At 30.6% G+C, this 21,806-nt stretch overlaps 1 protein-coding gene across 8 annotated transcripts in view; it reads left to right on the forward strand.

Moving 5' to 3' along the window:
* The window catches only part of LOC129949854 (dedicator of cytokinesis protein 9), an 85,647-nt gene that overhangs the window by 8,690 nt on the left and 55,151 nt on the right, over positions 1-21,806 (forward strand). For 5 of the 8 annotated variants that reach the window (XM_056061534.1, XM_056061536.1, XM_056061532.1 and 2 more), the window contains one exon: positions 14,611-14,640. The exons of the other annotated variants lie outside the window; for them this stretch is intronic. In XM_056061534.1, the coding sequence (XP_055917509.1) occupies positions 14,611-14,640 (30 nt within the window). The remainder of the gene's footprint in view (positions 1-14,610; positions 14,641-21,806) is intronic. 8 annotated transcript variants of the gene reach the window in all.

The following is a 21,806-nucleotide window of genomic DNA, read 5'->3' on the forward strand; positions in this document are numbered from 1 at the left end:
GAAAAGTTTCTTGTCTCACCCTTTTTTACCGTTATTTTAATGGACTATGCTCTAGTGAAATAGCCAGTTGCGGATCAAATTTTCCACCAACCCATGAAGCACACCAAACAGTCAGCTTTTGCAGATTCAACAGTGTCTCAACATACACTTGAGGACTTGCTTCAAGTTTTGTTAATTGACGTATTCATTTAATTTGGCGAGGAATTGACAGATCCTCCAAGAATAACTCATGCCATGAACAATTTTCCGTTGTGATTCGGCATGAAAACTGTAGGTCCCCTCCATTCCAGAAATGGCACACACAACGAAAAGAAAGCTTAACATCGCTAAACTAAATTTGCGTTATTAAGGCGTCTTTTTATTGATGTTCAAATGTCTAACCAAACTAAACACAAATAATTGACAGCTGACAAAATGGCCTCCAGTTAAAATATTGTTGCTTGTTCAAGCGTCTTTTAATTGATGTTCAAATGTCAAACAAAATTAAAAATAAATCATTTGACAGCTGACAAAATGGCCTCCAGTTAAAATATTGTTCCTAACTTAAATTTATTTTCCTTTTAAAAAAACACCCGTTTTATGGACGCTAATCAAAAGAAACAAATTTGTAAATGTGGGGAACAAGTAGAATGAACTACAAGAGGCATCTAAAAATAACTAAAATGATACCTTTGCAGTCTTTATTTTGTATTTGTATCCAAATCGACTGGCTTGACTTTATACGACATAAGCAACGAATAAGATACACCAGAAGCCGAGTAAGATACTGTATATCTGAGAATCTAGTGCGTCTGCCTATGATGTCGACTTCTGTGTCTCTGGATACCTAAGTGCCTACATTGTATACCTAAACCAGAATCTATTCAGGCTTGATGATAGATCTTATTCGTATGCCGTCTTCATTAACATAGATCGCTATCAGGTCGTTACTACTGGAACAATGTCAAAACAGCAATTTTGTGTATAATGTCGGTTAAATGGTTTCTCATTGCATCAAGTGTGTGAGAAAAAAAAAAACAAACTGGGCGTTCATATAGCCTGTGGCCCAAGTCAGAGGCCATCAATTTTTTGGTGTTGACACATGATGGTGCTACGTCGGCGGTGCGATGAAATCTGAGTTATTTTAATGCGGTTTTAAATGAGGTTAAGTACTCGTTTCTATTTTGAAATCAAAACAATATTGAACCCCAATAAAATGTGTATTATTAACCACTTAAGTTGTCGATTAGAATCAATGTTTGAGAAGCAATAAAAATAATTTATTGGTGTAGGTAACTTATGCAATCAATTTACTGGTCTTAGGCATTAACATAGATTTATTTAGAATAAGCCGGCGGCGTCAAGAATTGTGGCTTATTCTTTAACCAGATGTCGAACTTTAGGCAGGTACAGTGATCTTTTGGTGTTTTTGATCATCTATTGAGCACAGCAATCACAATAATTATTTATACGATTGAAGGACGTCAAGTTTTGCATGCAGATAAATCTGCATTCGAGAAGCGTATGTGAATCTTTTTTAATTTTAAAATTCATTTCCGAACCTGTTGTTGGTGGTTTTGAAGGATATTTAATCGGTCTTCTTTTAAAAGTCAGTTTCATTTCATATATTTGCAATGCCTTCAATTTTATGTTCAACCTCAATTTTAGATTGAAGGTAATTCCTGATACCTGATGGCAGATATTTTAATCGAATGCATATTATGTGCATTTAATAATAATACACATCTGATTTATAAATCCATATCAATAAATTTTTGTATAAATATTTGTATTTTTATTTTGTTTATATTGACATCATAACCTAGTTTGAAGTGATATTTAAAATTTGCAAAGATGAAATTTAGGTTTATCGTGAATTCTTTATTTATTCTTTTTATCGTTTTTATCGTTTTTATTATATTTATTGTTTTTTATTCTTTTTATTGAATCAAACAATCAAAAAGGGAAAGTTTAAGAAGAATATTTTTGTATCTTCATTGACAAAAGATACTAATCACTTAATAAAGAGTTTACAGTAAAACCCTGTTGTCCATTGAAACAGAACAGAATAGAATATGTTTTCACTTTTTATTTTAAATAATGAATTGATTTTATTCAAGGTTAACTGTAATTTTTGTTTGTTTTTTTTTCACTATATTATTTTATGTTTTGTTTGTCTTTTTTTGTTGTTAAGTTTTTGTTTTTTTTTGTTAATAGAAGCGTAATAAGTACATGATTATTATATTTGTTCAGTGATTGGACAACTGTTCGTGTTGTGATCACATTTTGTTTAAACAAAAAAAACATGTTGTACCTGATTATTTTGTTTATGGCGAGACTAAACTTTAATAAAATTAAAAATAAAATTAAATCGACCGTAAATTATTTGGTATAGTTATTTTTTTTTGACTTCACATCGCTGCATTCTAAAGAATAGAGAGTTCTTTTGTTTATTAAAACAAAATGTTGGTTGAAACAAAAATGTGTTTTTAAAAAATTGTCATCAATTTGCTAGCTAAAGTTGAGTCATTAGTTTAGATGGGATCACTTAGAACCCAATAAATTTTGAAAAATAAAATAACACAAAACCATTACATTTTATGCAGTAATTAATTTAATTTAATTACACATACAACACAAGAGTTGCTTTAATATCACACTGCTTAAAACAAATTCACATTTAACCTCCTTGAATAAGAAACTTGGTATATTTTTAAATACATATTTAGTTGTCGGTGTTTTTTTTTTGATTTAATGTAATTCAATTCCACCGCCTTACCGAAATGTATTATGTTTTTTAATCGAATGAACCTTGAATGGTAACAATTCAAAAAAGAGGCTGGGATGCGATCCACACTGAAAACTTTCCATCCCGTCTGTCGATTTGTCTTGCTTAAGAGATTTGTTTTGCTAAAAAAGTTATCATTTAAATTGTTCTAACCAATTTAAAAATAACCAACAATATTATCATATGATGCAATTGTTTAATTTAAAATCTATTTTTTGTTAACGAAATTTTTAGTCGTTAACAAATGTTTACCAATTTTTGTCACATTAATAGTAAAAAGGTTTTATTTCTTTTATAAAGTAATACAAATTGGATGAATGAAATAAATTTTATCATTTTAATTTTTGGAACACATCGCTCGTAATCTCATAATTGTACAACTGAATCAACAATTTGAGTGACTAGATTTTCTTTTATTTATTAAATTTAAATATTCTTAAACATTTTCAAGTGATAATTTTAACTTATACTTTGGAAATATAAAACAGTGGATGGATACCACGCCCCTAAGCCAAAATTAATTTGTCTATATTTTCCTTTCTTTGCACCACAAGGCATTTCTTTAAGTAGAATTTTAAGATTCTTTGATGTCAGGAAGTACTTCATAATTTTAATTAGTATTCTATTTCGAATTCTGCGATTTTTGAAGTGCTGTGTCTCAAAAAACTATTTATGCTATCAAGTTCAAATCGAGTGAAATATTTCTCCTCGACTGTTTTCTAACTTAATTCAGACTGAGCATAAGTTGTTGCAAAAAATAAGTTATGGCGAAGCTTCGTTGATAATGTTCGTGCCCTTTGATATTGGTTTTAGAATAAGTTATGGCTGAATCACAAACACGCTTCAGCTTCGGTTTCACCTGACGTTTATGAGTTCAGACATATTAATTCAATGCATGCTATCACAATGGAGCTTCGACCTCACGTTTCCTTTGACAATCGTAAGGAAAAGAACGTAATGTAACGTCTGAACATTTGCTTTGTCTAACAGCTCAACAGCTGTAAAAAAATGTCAATACAAAAAATATTTGCTCTTTGGAGGAATGAAATAATAGAAATGTCATTCAAAGCAACCTCGAAGCAGGCCCACCGTAATGGCTGAAACACAAACACGCTTCAGCTTCGGCTTCGCCTGACGTTTATGAGTTCAACCATAGGAATTCAATGCATGCTATCACAATGAAGCTTCGACCTCACGTTTCATTTGACAATCGTAAGGAAAAGAACGTAATGTAACGTAATGTGACTCCAAACGGAAGCTCTAGTTCAATTATCTGAACATTTGCTTTGTCTGACAGCTCAACAGCAGTAAAAAAAATGTCAACAAAAAAAAATATTTGTTCTTTGGAGTGATGAAATAATAGAAATGTCATTCAAAGCAACCTCGAAGCAAGGGCACCGTAACGCAGACGAAGCCGAAGCTGAAGCGTGTTTGTGATTCAGCCATAACGCAGACGAAGGCGAAGCCGAAGCTGAAGCGTATTTGTGATTCAGCCATTAAGTTTTACTTATGTACATAATGTAAGTACCTAGTACACTATGTAAGTGAACGCACTTTAGGGGTTATGAATACCCTTAGTTTAACAATGCAATAGAAATGTACAGTAAAATTGTACAAAAAGAATTCTTTTATTAAAAAAATCTGAATAATAATTAAATTTTAAAAAGCAGATTAAGTTACTAAAGTATCACAATGTTCAATGTTGAAAAATACATTATTATTAAATTTTGAAATGCAATTTTCTTGTTACTTAAGTGACACAAATTTCAAGTTTAAAATATTGCTAAATCCTTTTTTTCTGATAGTAGGTAATAATAAAGAATTGCTTAAATGTAACCCTGTTACTTAGGTAACACTGCCCTCAAACGTACAGCTTTAGGTCAATTTTGAATTTTGCAAATTTAAAAAGTGTTCAAACACAACCATGGTGTTACCGAAGTGACTAAGGGTTTAAAACTTGACCTACGACTAACTTTAGCTCCTGCAAGTTTTAAGCATTACTTTATGTGAACTCTTATTGTATTGTATTGGACGAAAATAACACAATTTTATTTTAAAAATATGATTCATTGTGAAGTTAACAATACCCGTGTTTTTTTTTTTGGCTTCCTATAAATAGTATAGTAGAAAATTCCCTTGGCTTGCTTCAAGGAGGAGGTTTGTTAGTAGACTACTACATTAACATGTGGTGCTTGAAGCTCTCGGCTAAATTTAATATTTACCTGAATCGAGTTGAAATTAGCTTGATGCAACTCGTTTCCGGTAGGGGATCGGAGTCGAGTCAACATTTCTGAAGAAAAGCCAAGCCTGTGTGGAGGAGTTGGTCTTGCACATAATGTATTATGGTCTATTTATTTGTATGTTCGTATACAAAAAATATAGTTTGGTTTTAATCAAATTAAAAAAAATTGCACATGATACTGAACTATTCAATTCTTTATGGTTTAAACGAATCAAACTATCTCACTTGCATTTTAGAAAGTTTTGTCAAACTTAATCATTATTTAAATTTGTGATGTGGAAACAACAAAAAGATTTATTTAATCTGAGATAAACCTTTGGTGGAAACAAAGCAAAACTTAGTTATCTTTTTTTGTTTTCTTTTGCAAAATAAGCCCAGTAAGTCCATTTTCATTAACAAAACTAAGTAATATCAACAGTAACAGATTGATTTGTTTCCCAATGGAAAACACATGATTCCAAATGCACAATTACTCTAAGAAAACAGCCATCAATCGAACCAACATTTGAGAACGAAATCACATATGATCCATTCGAGAAATGTCAAAAACCCATCCGTAGTAAGGTTCTACTTTAATTTTTATCGGTAGTATTCTTACTGCGGATATTGTTTTTGTTAGTCGTTAAAAATCCTACTATACTACTGATAGATTTTCCAACAAAACACGGGTAATGAAAAAGTAGCCAAATATAAGGTTTGCGACGCGAATGACATAGTTTCAAAACTTCTGCCCTATTGCAATTTCTACAGACGATTGTTTATAATTTAAAATAAATAAATGTTTAAGTTTAAACTTGTCACAGATGTAACACAGAATTAATTAATTTTTCTTACTTACTACTATTTTTAATTAATATAATTTTTCCTAATTGTAGAACAAGACAATAATATAATATAGATCTCCAAATGTTCCCATTTTTCGGAAGTGCGAAGTTTTTTTTTTCAATTAAACTTGGTTAGCAACAAATTTTAAATATAACTTAAATTTTGTTTCTGAAGTATTCAACTGTTTTAAATGTTTGCTAATATAATGAGAATGACTTTTATACCTTTTATGTCAACTATATAGCGATGCAAAATTCCAGGTATGTTTTAACTAAAAACCCACATTTATTAACAAATTTCATGGGTTACAAAATCCAAGAATGGATTACCATCAGTTTTGAAATAACTTATGATTTTTAAATGTGTTTAAAAACGTGAAGAAGATTTTCTCTTAAACCAAATCAAAAACAATTTTACATTATATCATGACTAACTAACTGACGTTGTACTAAAAAACGTACACCTAATTACAACCGATTTTTAATTAGCATTTTAATTACTAATGGCGCACGAACCCCAACACAAATTACACGACAAGCTTAATTAATATAAATTTTGATATAAAAAAAATAACAAATTGTTATTCTTAGCACAATATTTTTGTTACAACGGTTTAGTATCATTATCATATTTTGTCGTACACTATGGAGGTACATATTTAGGAAGTTTTCAAGACCAAATAAAGATTTGCCTTCAAAATCAATACCTGCGTTTTAGGTATACTATTTAATACTGACTTTGAATATCATTGTATCATTGTATACCAACCTACTGGTATGTATTCAAGTGTTATTTGTATCTTGTATTTGAAGCTTAATTCCGTACCTTGTTGATCATGATACTCAAATCTCGTTCCGGCTTCTTAAAAAAAAATGAGATAAACATTACGTAATTTTCAAGTCTTAACCGTTGTTGTTATCAGTCAATTTCTTGAACCTAAAACTGTATTCGAACTTTGTTCTCAAAAAAACAAAACAGGATTTTCAACTTATTTATTTTTAAAAAGTTTTTATTATTTTGTTTTATTTCTGTAAGAAGTCATATAAATGTTTGTCTCTTGAAAACCTGATGCAAGTGAATGCAAAAATACTCTCAGAATTCTAAAGTACTTGGGTATACTTTTAGACTAAAATAATATTTATTCCACATTCCTTACAAGTTCCTGGGCACAAATAGTGCACTTTGAAAAAAAGTCACTGAGGTATGTCCCACATTTTACTCAAAAATTGTAAGTCTTTAATCTTTCGTAACATAAAGTTCATAAATATACTTTTATCCCAGAAGAAATTATTTTATCTGCAACAACAACAAGGAAAAACCTAAAACTATAAGTTTGCATCATTACTCGTATTTAAAAAAAATTAAGAATTATTAAAAATAGAATTTGCACTCAGCTGTGCAAAGATAAGAACAAAGTAAAACCCCAAAGAGATACTTTAGAGTCAACAATAAAATGGAGGAAACAGATCCCAGTACAACACAGCACCACCGACCGGGACATGTGCCGCATGCCAGTGGAACGGTGCGGTGGTGGACTCCGGTGGGAGGCGCAGCAAAACTAAAGAGAAAGATGTACAAAATATATTCTATACAACTAATATATATGTGAAACATTATTTAAGTTAAGTATTTTGAAATGTTGCCAACTTCATGCTGTGAAGGAACTTCTACCCTTTATATTTTTCATTACTATTTCGTTATATACAAATTATACTCAAATGAAACAAAAACTTAAGGGCAATGATAGATTCAAGCAAAATTGAACTAGTACAATTTTTAGACGACCAATTATTTCTGTATATTTGAGTTCCAAAAGAAATTGAAGAACAATTCTCAAATTGTGGAATTTTATATTTTTCTAAGTGATGTGATGGTTTACCTAACCGAACCTTTGAATGAAGTAAGCATATCACACTTGATATTTCAAAAGCTTTTCATATTTAAGAATCTTTTTTTCGTTACTATCTTTCTAACCGTTCAATAAAAGTTGTATAGGATGGTTTCAAGTCTGAAATTCATAAAATAAATGTTGGTGAACCTCAGGGTTCCAATTTGTCTCCGTTTTTATTTCTTATATTCATAAGCGATCTCTGATGATCTGCCATTTCTAATACATTAAACTTTTTCGCTGACGACAGTACCCTCAGCTTTTCATATTCTTTTCTAGAAGGTGTACCCCAGGGTTCTGTTTTGTCTCCGATTCTCTTCCTTATATTCATAAACGATCTCTGATGATCGGCCACTTCTAATGCATTAAACTGCTTCGCCGAAGACAATACCATCAGCTTTTCATATTAGTTTCTAGATTCACATCCTTGTCCTTCGGATATGGAACTTCAACGGCAGCGTCTGATAAGCTTATTAAATTCCGATCTTGACAGCATCAAATTATAATGTGAATTATTAACCATGTAGACTTAAATGCTTCAAAAACTAAATACTGTTTCCTGTCGATAAAACGTAAGCCACTCAGAATGTCGCTATCCATGAGTGGTACTAGCTAACATGATGGTTCTATACCGGTCATCACTGTAGATGCTGTCATATGATGTTTTGAAATCGATTCAATGATTGTGGGTGTCGATTTAATGTTTTTGGGTTTTTTTCCAGGAGCTGCCGTAATGTGAATATTTCCATCGACTGTGAACTCTCCTGATCTACAGCCACCCTCTAAACCTTCTCAGATTTTGTATGCTAAAGAGACTGATTCCTCTAAAGCTGGCGCAGTTTGGAGAGTCTCCTTTTTCCAGTATCGGAAAAAATACTAAGGTTCCATTTATCGGGCTTGCTTTGTTAGACTTCAGTTTAGATATGACGATTCTTTCTTCGTCTAAGTCTTTAAGACAAGTTTGTTGACTTAAGTTGTCTATATTGAATGGAATATCCTGCCTGAGAGCCTGACAGAATTCGGTTCGTCATTGCCGTTATACAGTATGCAGAAGTAGTTCTTCTATATCCTTAGCATTGACTGCGCTTCCACTTTCGTCTTTGCAGCCTTCAGTTCGAGGTTTATGCACTTATGAATTTCGTTTCAGCTGCTCATAAAGCTTTCGAACTTCATTTCTGATTCAATATCTTCGAACGGACGCTTCTCATGCTCTCTCCTTTTCCTCTCGCCTCTTCTGCTCATAGATCTCATAAGCAAGGTTGCCAACTTGAAAAAAAATTGTGTCCAAATTTAAAAATAAAAATTAAAAAATTGTAGGTAAAAATGATCAACATATTTCAAGTCCGAAAAAAATTTAAACACAAATTAATGAATTCATTACATTTTTTTAACATATTTAATTACATACAAATAAATCACAAAATCCTTAAAAAACTTAATTAAATTAGATTAACCCAAATAAAGATAACGAAACATAAAAAAGTATCGTTTAAAGATGATATCAAAGTTTATTAGCTTAAAAATCTTAATGCAAAAACTTATGTAATTTAAGAAAATCTTTTTTTCTCTATTTTGTTATTTTGAAGCTCTTTGTTTTAATCAAATTTAATTCCAAACAAATTAAAAAAAACTGACTTTTTATCGTTGATTGTGTTTTTTTGAAACTTGAACCAAGTTAGAAAAATCAATTAAAGGTGATATTGAAATTTGGAAATCTGACAAAAATCTTGTTGGAGTTAAAATTTAAATTTAAATTACTCGTTCTAAAAATTTTAAATAAAAATGTAAAGCGTTTGTTTTTACAATAACTTTATTAAAAGTAGTAAGGTTCAATTTTGAGAATTTTTACGGCTTGTGTAATGCGTAGATAATTCTCTATGTTCCCAAAGACCAATTCAGATCAAGATTTTATATTTTTAATAAAGTTGTTATTACACAAAGTTGCTTAAATGAGTTTAACCGTCGTTTCTGTTAAAATAAGTGAGAATGTTAAATGAACGTTTTCGTTACTCAAATTGTCGAACATCTTTTTTCGTTTCCGAAAAATATGACCAAATGGTATACAAAATGACCATTTCACCAAGTGAAGAATCAATGACTAAATTTGGTCACAGTTGACCAATGTGGCAACCGTGCTCGTAAGCACATCTCGTCACTTTCTTGCTGGCATTCCTCATCAAACCAGGGCAGTGGTTTCATGTTGGTGGTTGTTTGAAACTTAGCACGTCAAAAGTGGCTCGATACATTGTTCTGGTGGCAGAGAACTTCGAAAGAGATAACTTGTGACTCAGTCGGAGAAGGCTTAGTGATATCGTATTTTTCTCGCCGTTAACTGCTATAACGAAATTGTAACTTTTTTCTTAACTAGTAATAATAAATTTCTTTTTATTAAACAACACTCTTAAAAAAAATAATTACGGAACGTGTTTCTACAAATTTGAAATGTCAGAAATTTAGATTGAGAAAATTATTTAACGTTTTAACAGTGCGAAATTATCAAAATTATCTTTTTACTTTGGTAACTTACTAAAATAAGTTTCTACTTTAAATACAGACCTATTTACTACAGGACTGGATACTAAACATCTAAATTGAATAATGTAGTCGAATACAAGTTGTAGAACTTTAAGTCCCAATTCTTTTCGAAGTACAAATTTCACACCTCATTTTCATAGCCAATTCATTCGACCAAAGCATGCACAAAATTTTCTCATATTTTACCGCATTTTCCTCTAAGGAATATTTTGTATTGTTATCTGCCCTCCAGGGATATATCTTTGGGACATTATAGAGTTCAACATCAGTCATCTTTATAAAAGTTTTTTGTTTTGTTCTTTTTTAATTCTATTTTATTTTGTGAAAATAACTTTTTCTTCTATTAATTTTTTGTATTTTTTTGTTGGAACACAACTCGAGACAAAATGCAAACACACTTAAACGGTGGTTGCCCTTCGTCAAAAAATAAAAATAGAAAAAGCACCCACCAACCACCCACAAGGGTCATATCGTTTGTTCTATATTATATTGTGCAACTTTTAGTATTTGCTCATATTATTTGCCACAAGACTTTTCTGATGATGATAGTGTGTAAAATTTTATTTGATTTCGAAAGTTTAAAAGAATTATTTTGAAAATGTTTGTAATAAATTTCATGCAAAAGATGGAGATGAATTAAGAAATTCCCATCATATTGAGGTAGGATAATGTGAACTGTGAAAAGACTGACTATGATGAATGGGAATGGATTGATTCAATTTAATTGCATAATAGAGATCGCTTTAGTTTATTTGACACGTGTTATAAAATTTTGGGGGAGTTCGTTTTGTTTATGGTTTTTAAATTTTTTTAAATTATACTAAAGGTTTATTCTTGGTGACAATAAAGTCATAACCTCGAACTAAGTGTTTTTCTTAAAAAATATTGCTATTGTATTTTTAATCTCTAGATTCTGAAGAATTATATAAATGTTTCATCTTTGAATAATCAAAAACCTTTTAACACTTCCTCATCTTGAATGAGTTTTACTTTTACTTGACTTTATTTTCTAATGTAACTTTTTAACCTACAAATGTATAAGAAATATTTAAAAAGTTCTAGATCTCGCAACTAAATGGAAACAAAATTATCTATGCACATAAATAAACCATGACCTCCGACCTATTGCCATCATCATGTTGACATGACAATATGCACTTAAAGAAAATTAAAAACACAAGAAAAAGAAGCAAACCATTAGAAAAGCACTTTCGGGTGCGTTTATACTTTTTTTTTGTATCTCCATAGAATCGTCTCCTTCCATTTTTGTCGACGTTCATCGTCATTCAGCATTTTTGTCATTAAGTCCATCATTTCGAAATAATTTTTTTTTTGTGTAATAGATTTTCTTTTGCGTTGAAGAATAAGAAATGTATTTAAATATTTAAATGCTGGCGTTTAGCAGCATCGTCATGAAACAGTGGGACAGAATATAGTATAATTCGTCAACGATTTCATAGGAATTCTTTAAAGTTTATTTTTTAGATTTAAAAATTTAGTTAATCTAAATTTTGCAACATTTTATCATTGTTTTGTATAATAAAGCATTACTATAGTTTTCTGGCCTTTTTTCTTGAGCTCTTACATGGCTTGACAATATGCATTCGGAAAGCCGGGGTTGAGTTCTTTTTAGAAATTTCTCTAACTTTTTCTTCATCATACGTGATGTTAATTGTTTGAATGTTGTGGAAAGGTCCCTTTTGAATCATAATTAAGGATATCTCCTTAAATGAGTGCTTTCAACTTGATTATTTTGCCTTTCAGGCAATTAAGGAATGCATAACTCACGGCATGGAAAATTCAATACCCGTCCTTATAACTCCAGCCCCGTCCATATAATTAGGGACCTACCTTATCAACTGAAGACCGACGGTCTTAACTCTAGTTTCCGTCTTACCTCTAGTTTCCGTCTTAGTAAACCAAACAATTCACCCTGACAATTTAAACCGAGCCATACACACTCGAACCTGATACCAGTTAACTTGGTTTCACTAAACCTCGCATGCAGTGAAAACAATTTTCTCTAATTGTTGTTGGAAGTAGTCAAAATAATATTGTTTTTTTGGGGGGGGGGGGGGGGGGGAAGGGTGTAACTTTTTACAAATGTTCTAAAAGTTAAGCGATTAGAGATAATAAATAAATAATTTTGATATTGTTGAGGCCAAAGCTTTTGTAGAAACTGGAACTTAACATTTGATATTTAAACAAGCCCATAATTTTGGTACTTAAAACTGGAAAATTAATTCAATTGTGGTTGACGTACTATTATATATTCAAGTAAACTCGAATCATTTTCGAGAGCCTACGGTCCTCCTTTTAAAAACCTTTAAAGCTCAAGACCAAGTTTGATGCTAACTTCATCCTCACAACTCCGGACAGCTCAAAATCAATCTCATTGATTCCCAAATCTATTTGTCAGCTAAGTAACTTTTGATATTTTAACAGATTAGCTCCCGATTTGATAACTCCAGATCCAATTTTGACAGTTTGAGTCCCAATTTGACAAGAACAAGGAGAAAAATTATAATAAAAATGACGTTAAATATTTTAAACTATCAGTTTTACGTTAAACATTTTTTTTTTCGGTGTGATTTAGACCGTAACATTTATACGAGACCAGGCATTCGACGGAAACATGTTATTAATTTCTTAAGATCATGAAAAATGATATCAGCGACACGGCTACGGATGCTTCACGCTCCAAAAGTGCATCGACAATTAAACTTCATTACCTCGTAAGTCGAAAAAATCGAATAAAAATATTATTGATGGAAAAAAATCAGGAGATTCAGAGCCATCTTTTGGTATTTTCAGATCAACAATGTTGTTCTGAATATTTTTCAGGAATGATACAATTAAAAAACACGTATTATAAATCAAATACAAAATTAAGCAGTACCTCGTTAGTCTCCTACTACGTAAGTTAATAGATTTGATTTGATTTAGTAAAAAAAGAAATTGGTAGCAATGCCTCGTAAGTATTGAAAATTTGAATGCAGTACCTCGTAAGTGTCCATAAATTCAAAACGACACATTATTTTGACACAAATGTTAATAAATATAATGAATTGTTTATTAAATAACTCAAACCAACAGTTTTTATTTCTTAAATTTTGTTTAGTGGTTTCAACAGGTTTTTTTGATTTTTGGAAAACTTGCAAAAACGACTTACGAGGTCATGAAGTTTAACCGTCGATATGTTTTCGAATTGTGACTTAAATTTTCAGTGAATTTTAATATTGTAAATGCGTTGGTGAAGCGTCCATTTTAAGTTATAACTTTGTTTTTACTTGTCTAATGTCAAAAGATGATAGCTTTAAAAGTGAAAATGGTACAGATATCTATTCTAAATGAAACCTGATATTGGAAAACCTTTAATTTATTTTACAACGCCAAATCATCTTAAACCACCACCGATTAACCGTTTAATCATTTTTTCTCGAAAAAATGTTACTTAACTGTAAAATATACAAAGGAAATTATTCGAGGGTTTTAATGTAACGTATGATTACCTTTGGATAATTCATTTTATAAAACCTACAGATTTTTTTGCAAATGTTGTCTCGCAAACATTGCTATGGAAATAGATACCGATATCTTCTTTGGTTTGGGAGTTTCTGTTTTTATGTATTTCTTAAAATTATTCCAACTTTTTCAACCACACTGTCCCACTGTGCTTAGTCATCCTCATCTACAGGTGTTTTCTTATATCTCTACTATGTTTTTATTTTTTTTTTGTTATGTGTCAAAGTAGATGGTGAGGCGGGAGTGGGTTCTAAGACTTGTACAAACAATATTTAACTTCTCAACATGATGTTGTATCTATTTCTACACACACAAGAATTTGCAATATAAAAATAAAAAAAAGATACAAAAACAAATAAAAACAATTTCGCAACGCAAAGGAGATACGTACACAACAATAACAAAAAAGTAAACAATAATAAATAGAGATAGAAATTAAATGTTTTTAGTTGTTTATTTTTTTTTTCTTCTAGTCTTTCTTCTTATAGCTTGACGTCACATTTACTTAGCGTCTTAATCATAATATATATTCCTTAGCACGTTTCTTATTCAAGTTTTTCTCTTAAGTATGTTTATTTAAATACTTCTTCTTAAAAATGTGTTAATGTGTATTTGTTGTTAACTTTTTAATAATAAATCTATTTTAATTACAAAATATATCTTAATGTTATGTGAGGTAGGTATCTATAATTTTGTAAATTGGATAAATTGAAAAATGTTTTGAATTATGCTTCTAAACTATTCAACTCATACAAACAAAAATTTTAAATTACAGATGATTTTTTAACTGAAATATTTTTTAAATATTCTTTTTCAATTTCATTGTAGATTTACACATCGGTGAACGATGGAAATAGGGTAAATTCTTCAAGTTCATACAAAATATTAAAAGTTATTTTTATTCAATCTTTTTTCTGTGTGTGTTTTGCATGAGCCCCCCCCCCTCCAAAAAAACAACTCATTTCCTTTTCTTAATTAGTTAAATTTTTTTGCGAAACGAAAAGAGTTATAAATAAAATGTCTTAAATATAGTAACTCATTTTCCGAAATCAAAAACCCTCCTTTTAATATTCGTTTATAAATATTAACCTATCAAATTATATTGAGTTATCACATTCGTAGTTTTTATTTGATAATAGAATTGTATTATCAAACGAAATTAATTATTTTTATTTTCCGAAATTCCTTCAATATTTTTCTGTTTCTTCTAACAAGGTGGGTCAAAAGTGATTTTCTAATTTAAATTTTAAGAATAATTTTTAAATCGAAAAGTAAAAATTATAGAGTTTTTTCGGTTGATTATAGAAAATAATTTCCCAGAAATTTTAAATGTTTTTGAAATGTTTCATAAAACGTTTCTTCGGTCTGGATACAAATTACACGGAACGAAAAAAGTGATCCTATTGACAATTTTGGTAGTCAATTTTCATCCGATAACCGCGATAGTCAATAGAACAATAATTTTTTAATTATCAATTTTGGGATTCGATTTTTTTTTACAATTTGGTAGTCAATATGACAACTTTGGTTGAAGGAAATTTAAACTACGGTTGTCATTTTGACTAACGTGATAGTCAATACGACAACTGTGGTAGTCAATATGACAATTTTGTTTGAAAACCGAAATCTAATTTGAACACCGGGTAGTCAATTTAACAATTTCCAATAGTCAATTTTGGCAGTCAATATGACAACCACGGTAGTCAATATGACAACTACTGTAGTCAATAGGTCAATTGCTGTAGTCAATATAACAATTCTCGATAGTCAATTTCGGTAGTCAATATGACAATTACGGTAGTCAATATGACAATTGCGGTAGTCAATATGACAACGCGGTAGTCAATATGACAATTTTTGTTGAAAACCGGGTAGTCAATATAACACCGGGTAGTCAATATAACAATCCTCGATAGCCAATTTTGGCAGTCAATATGACAACGAAATTGTCATACTGACTACCGAAGTTGTTCTATTGACTACTTTTGATGTCATATTGACAACCCAAAATTGACAATCGACAGTTGTTCTATTGACTATCCAGTAGTCAATTTTTAAAAATGAGGTTGTCATATTGACTATTTTGGTAGTAAGTGCGACAATTTGTCCAGATTTCACGTTGACTATCGACGACTGTTGCGCCACCCAATTTATCGACGATTATTAGTATGACAATTTTTTTTTGTGTAAGAATACGATAGATATCCGCAGTTTGGACAGTGTGAGGTCGTCCAGCTCGAAGAAGATCAATTAGAGATCCTTGTTCACGAAATCGTGCCACCAGTCCTTAGTCATATTCCGTACAGTTTGGTCTCGCACAGCAAAAAAGACGACCATAAAAATAAAATTCATTTCGTTTGGTCCTCTTTAAAGCCCTGAAGCTCTCTAGTTTAGTTAGTTCTCAAAGTTTGTTCTATAAGTACTTTAAAAAATAAAATTAAAACAAAAAAAACATACAAGTGGAAAGTCACAATTTTTTCAAATCGGTAAGGAACTTTTGACCCACTCTGTACGTCCCGTCGTCGCTCGTTTTGCCATAAGTGTGTTATTGATTTTTATGTTCGATGTTCTACATATTTCCAGCCCCCATATTTGTGGGTTTTTATTTATTTCGAATCTACCTAACCTACCTACTTACTAATGGATCAAGATATGTTTTTCAAATGAGAATTCCATTTAATACTCGTACATCCTTGAAATTCCTTGTTTTTCTTCGTTTTCTTTTTTCTTTCGTATTTTCTTCTTCTTCTGCTTCTTTTCTTATCCCATATATTAGCATTCTTTTAGTTCTTTTTGTTGGTTCTTTTATATGATGTGTTTTATCGCTTATGTGCCAATACCATGTGTGGAAATTTATGTGTTTATTAAGTTTCCCTTTTTCCATTAGATGTGTTATGTATTCGTGGAAATATTTGTATTATTTATTCATTTTCTTGGATAAAAACAGTCTTTAGTCGGTAATGCCTTGATTTTCTTACTTTTGCCTTTTTTCGTTGGTTTATGACTTATGGAAAAGTCTCTGTTTTTGTTATCGGGATTTATGATAAGAAGGACTAAGTCTTGACTTCCAAAATTAAAAATAAATAAATAAAAGATTAAAAAGTCGTAAGTGGGAGTGTTTCGTTTTGTTTATTGTGATTCGGAAATTTTGTATAAGATTATCTTATTTTCTAAGAACCAGGCAAAAAAGAAACAAATTTAAAAGTGATTAGATAAATAAACTCATTTGTTTGTTTTAATTTTTAAGACTGTTATTACTTAACTACATTTTAGACGCTTAACAATTGTATAAAGTAAACATATGGAAAAAATTAATAATTTTGTGCGACTACAGAGATTTTTGTAATCAGATTTTTGTAAACAGAATTTCCAAATTTCGTATTTGAAAAAGAATGTTTATAAATGTTCGTAGAGTAAGAGTGTGTCAGAACGTCTTTAACGATGAAATTTAGAACTTTTTCACCCTCTCAAGGACCAACAAAAATAAGAGATATCATCGAAAAAAAAATATGCACAACTAGATCGCGTATTTCTCAAAACCTTAATTTTTGAAAATTTGTATTTGAAAATTGTTTGATCGGTTTAATTATAAATTCATCTTATACTTGCCTTACTCTTCTGAAACGGCTTGACCAATTTCAATGAAATTTTGCATATACATTTTGTAGTTCTGAGAATAGGTTTTTATCTATTTTTTATGTTCCTAAGTGCAATTGTTTAATTGCATCAACATCGTAAACGGTGCAACGATACTACGATAGTATTCAGGGACGCTATGTACCATCAAGCATTGATTGCTATTGAGGATTTTTGCGTTATCATTGCCAACTTACCACTCATTCATTTCGGTATGCATTCACCAAATCGAAATGCATCTGATTTAATAGACACTGAATTGAATCGTGAACTGCGATTGTTGCTTGCAATGTCCTACTTATTAATGAAGAACAAAGAACTATTTTTAATCACATCATGCTTGCAGTTTCGGCAGGACACGGTGGATTCTTTTCTTCGGACGTCGAACTTGAAAAAAACATTCCTTATTTCGCTAATTGTTGCTGAAATGCAATCAAATAATGTAATCGCATTGGTTGATGCATCTTTTGAGATTGCGGCAACTATATTGGACTGAGGCAGAACAGTTCATTCAGTATTTAAACTGCCACTAAATATTCAAAATAATCCAGACGAGAAAAATCATTCATAGCCACAGTGGTGAAACAGTGTAAAATTATCATCTGGGATGAATAATTTTTTTGAAAGATATAAAAAACAACGACATATTATTTTTGCGGCACTCTTTTCAGGTGATTTTAGACAAAAACTCCCCATTTTGTCCGAGTTTATCGTACGCTGATGGCATCAACGCGGGCTTAAAATCATCGCCACTGCGGCCTTATGTTGAAAAAGTACAACTGAAAGTTAATCTGCGTGTTCAAATGCTTCACGATCTATCCGCTGTAACATTCTCAAAACAACTGTTAAATATATATGTAAGCAACGGAAAAGTTACTGGATCCACAAAATTACTCGATTTCTTCACGATTATTGATTCACAAGATGCTTTCATTGACTAGATATTTCCCGAGGTACACAGACAATATACAAATCAAAGAGCAATTTTAGCAGCAAAAAATGTGGATGTTAACGAATTAAATATCAACATACATTTAATTTGTTATATTAATATTTTGTCACCGTTTACAGTGCTCTATAACTCTCCCAGTTAAGTTATTTATTTCTATCAAAATATTCTCTAGAAATTATTTATATGACAAAGCAACGTTTGTCGGTTCAGCTAGTTTTTTATATAACATTTGTCAACTATATTTTAAAAATATTTTTTTTTTCAATATGCAGTTACTTAAAACTCATTGTAATATGGTTTAAATTTCAATTTCGTAAAAAAGATATTTTTAAAATCGGGTGATCATTTCTTTAGAAATCTTGAAAACCAAATAACGGTTATATGGAGGGTACCCTTCTGGACCAATAAAAAAATAATTACTTATACTGAAAGAACACATATTAAAAAACAAATTTTTAGTGAACATAAAAAAAACAATCGGTTTGTTTTTGAGAAAATTCGAATTTAAGACAAATGGAAGAAATTGGGACTCCCTTTTTTGACTTCTCTACCATCGTAATGTCATGTTCGATTAAAATATCGCGTTCAAATTTTTGTAGGAATACAAAACTCGCAAGTAAGAAGTTAGATCTCCAAGAAAAATCGTTTTTATGTACAAAATATGTTTTTTTCAAGAAAATATTGGTTTTGTTCAAAACATTATATTAATTGAGGGCTTGCCATTATGTTTTAAAAATGAATGGATAAATTTCAAACGAGAGGTCTAATCTTCTACCAATTTTTGAATGTGTCGAATATTCTTTTGCAAAACGCCAATCGTCTCGGGTTTATATACTTTGACAGGTTCTTCACACAACCTCGAGCTAATGCGCTCATCAAAAATTGTTTGTTTTTTTTTCATTGGGTGTCTCGCGAACGGAACCATTATTTTAGTATTAAATTGCAAATGTTATTCCGGAGCAATTCTATTCATTATGAAATGGCATACAAAAAATCAAGTGACAGCTGTCAAGAAGATTAATTTAGACACAAGTATTGCCAGATTGAAAAACAATCGTCTAAAAAAACACACGTTATTACCATAGGACAGTGAATTTAATAATTTGTACAAACAAATAAATTATACTTTGGTACTTTTTAAATTAAGATCAAATTGTTCGAAAAAATTGCTCATAGTTCTAAAAGTCTTCAATTGCTCTTTCCAAAGAATCTTCCAATTAATAGACAGTTGTGGTTTTACCTGTACCAAAAAAATCTAGATTAAAACTTTGAGAAAAGTTTGTACTGAAAATAATAAATAAATGATTTGCCAGTATTGCAAATTTCGACACAATCCGAATACAATTTTACGATTCGAGACTTACAAATTCAAAACAATCGAAATTGTTAATTTCAAAAATTGAATTATTCAGTTTCAGTATTTATGCTGTCAGAATAAGAATTTTGACGTACTCAAAATGTGGCTAGCTATTTATCAAATTTCTGTCTTCTTACTCGTATTCTAAAACTTACTTTACATCGACAGTTGACAGCAGCAATCAACATAAAGTATATTTTTTTAAATATTTAAATTTGGAACACTTTCATATGAAAGAAATATCAACATGTTTTAGTTCTTTTTGTTGCACTCACTTCACTGAACTTTGACATTTCATTTTTGAGTATGACATATTGATTGAAGCTTTGTATTCTGTTAAAAAATAAAGTGTGCCAAAATTTATAACATGCAACAATATAACCACTGTATTTTTATTTTCAAAAGCACGAAAGTCTGGTCAAATTTTTTGACATACCTTTTAAATAATTCTGAATAATGCTAATTATTTTTTCGCCCATTCTTATGTTGGTAATTTGATCTTTCTTTTGTCATAAAGTTTACAATCATTGTTGTAATGGCCATTGACGCACAAACTGTGTCCATAATTGTAACTATTTCATCCCTTTTTTACGAATATCAATTGAATTTCAATCATCGTATCGTCGTTCGTCTGAAATGACCTTCTGAGAATCACAATTATTTAAAAGCAATTGAACTATATTAGTGTCCAAGGTTTGTCATAAAATCTATTAATTTCTTATTTATATTTAAAAAACGTTTAAGTTTCACATTATTTTCATAAAAAAAGTGTTAAATGCATTTTTGACGAAAGCGATTAAATAACAATTGAATTATTGTTAAGCTTCTCACGAATATTGTCTAAATACTCAACCATCTGTCAACTGTCACCAAAAATGTGATATAATTTAATTTTCTTAGACCGAGCCATACTGTCACCCACATATTAATGATTATTATTGGCGCCATGCGCGTTCTCTTTTAAAACCCAATTAAAAAGAAAATACTACTTGCATCTAAAACAACTTGTCAAGAAAATTGTCATTTCTTTAATAAACTAAAAAACCATGACGACGGAGTGCAGCAGTGTGGAATTTAAGTGTCACTTATATAAAAACCAAGATACAATAATTAATTATTTGTGTTTTTCTTTCACTTCAATTAAAAATGTTTTATTAATCGATAATTTTGTAATTAACTGCGCCAAAGACTAATGAAGAGAAAAATATTAATGTCGTGATTTTTATTACCTTCGAGCAAGTTTGTAAAAAGAATGACATTTAAGGCGATCGTATAAAAATATTACCGCACAAATAATTGAACGCATGATGTTGATGATAGTGACGACGACGACGACGTTGATGACAGATGCCATCCATATCATACTAACCTCATTTCGCGTTCTCTATCTCTATATAAAATGAACTCGCACCTATGTTTTCGCAATTCAAACAAACTTCTCCTATGTGTACATTTAACCTGCTTAAATGGGTGACTTCGTTGACGGGTTTATAAATAGTTTATAGTGATTTTTTTTTTAAACATTAATTTCAGTAATAAACTGAATTAAATATACCTTACACGTTTTAGTTGACATTTTGTGTGTAATAATACGAGTGAGCCTAACTGTCAGTGGTGTGATGTTTGAATGAACATTATGGGCATGTTTTGTGTGTGCATTTTTGATGAACGTGAAACTGGGTGACATTTGAGTTCGTCTTCATTTCATATGAATGACATTTCATTCAGTTCAAATGGTCTCTATATCATCGCTCGTCCAAACATTCAACTAACAGCTCACTTTTGTTTAATTCGTTCCCTCTATATCCATATGTAGTTGTGGATGTGTGGTTGGTTTTGTATGTTTTTCTAGATTTTCAAACATACATATAAATAGGACATCACAATCATTTTCGAAACCGATCAACTTTTGGGTTCAAATTTATTGACCTCATGAGAGTAGCATCACTAATTTTAGTCATTGAGTACAAGGCAGATCATGCTGTGTGATGGGGAAATATGCTTTTGTGATATGGCACAACTAGCCTATGTCTATGATAGGGCGTTGCGAATTTCCTGCCCACTAATTTCACGCATTAA

Source organism: Eupeodes corollae, chromosome 3 (genome assembly GCF_945859685.1).
Source record: "Eupeodes corollae chromosome 3, idEupCoro1.1, whole genome shotgun sequence".
NCBI classification, from domain to species: Eukaryota; Metazoa; Arthropoda; class Insecta; order Diptera; family Syrphidae; genus Eupeodes; species Eupeodes corollae.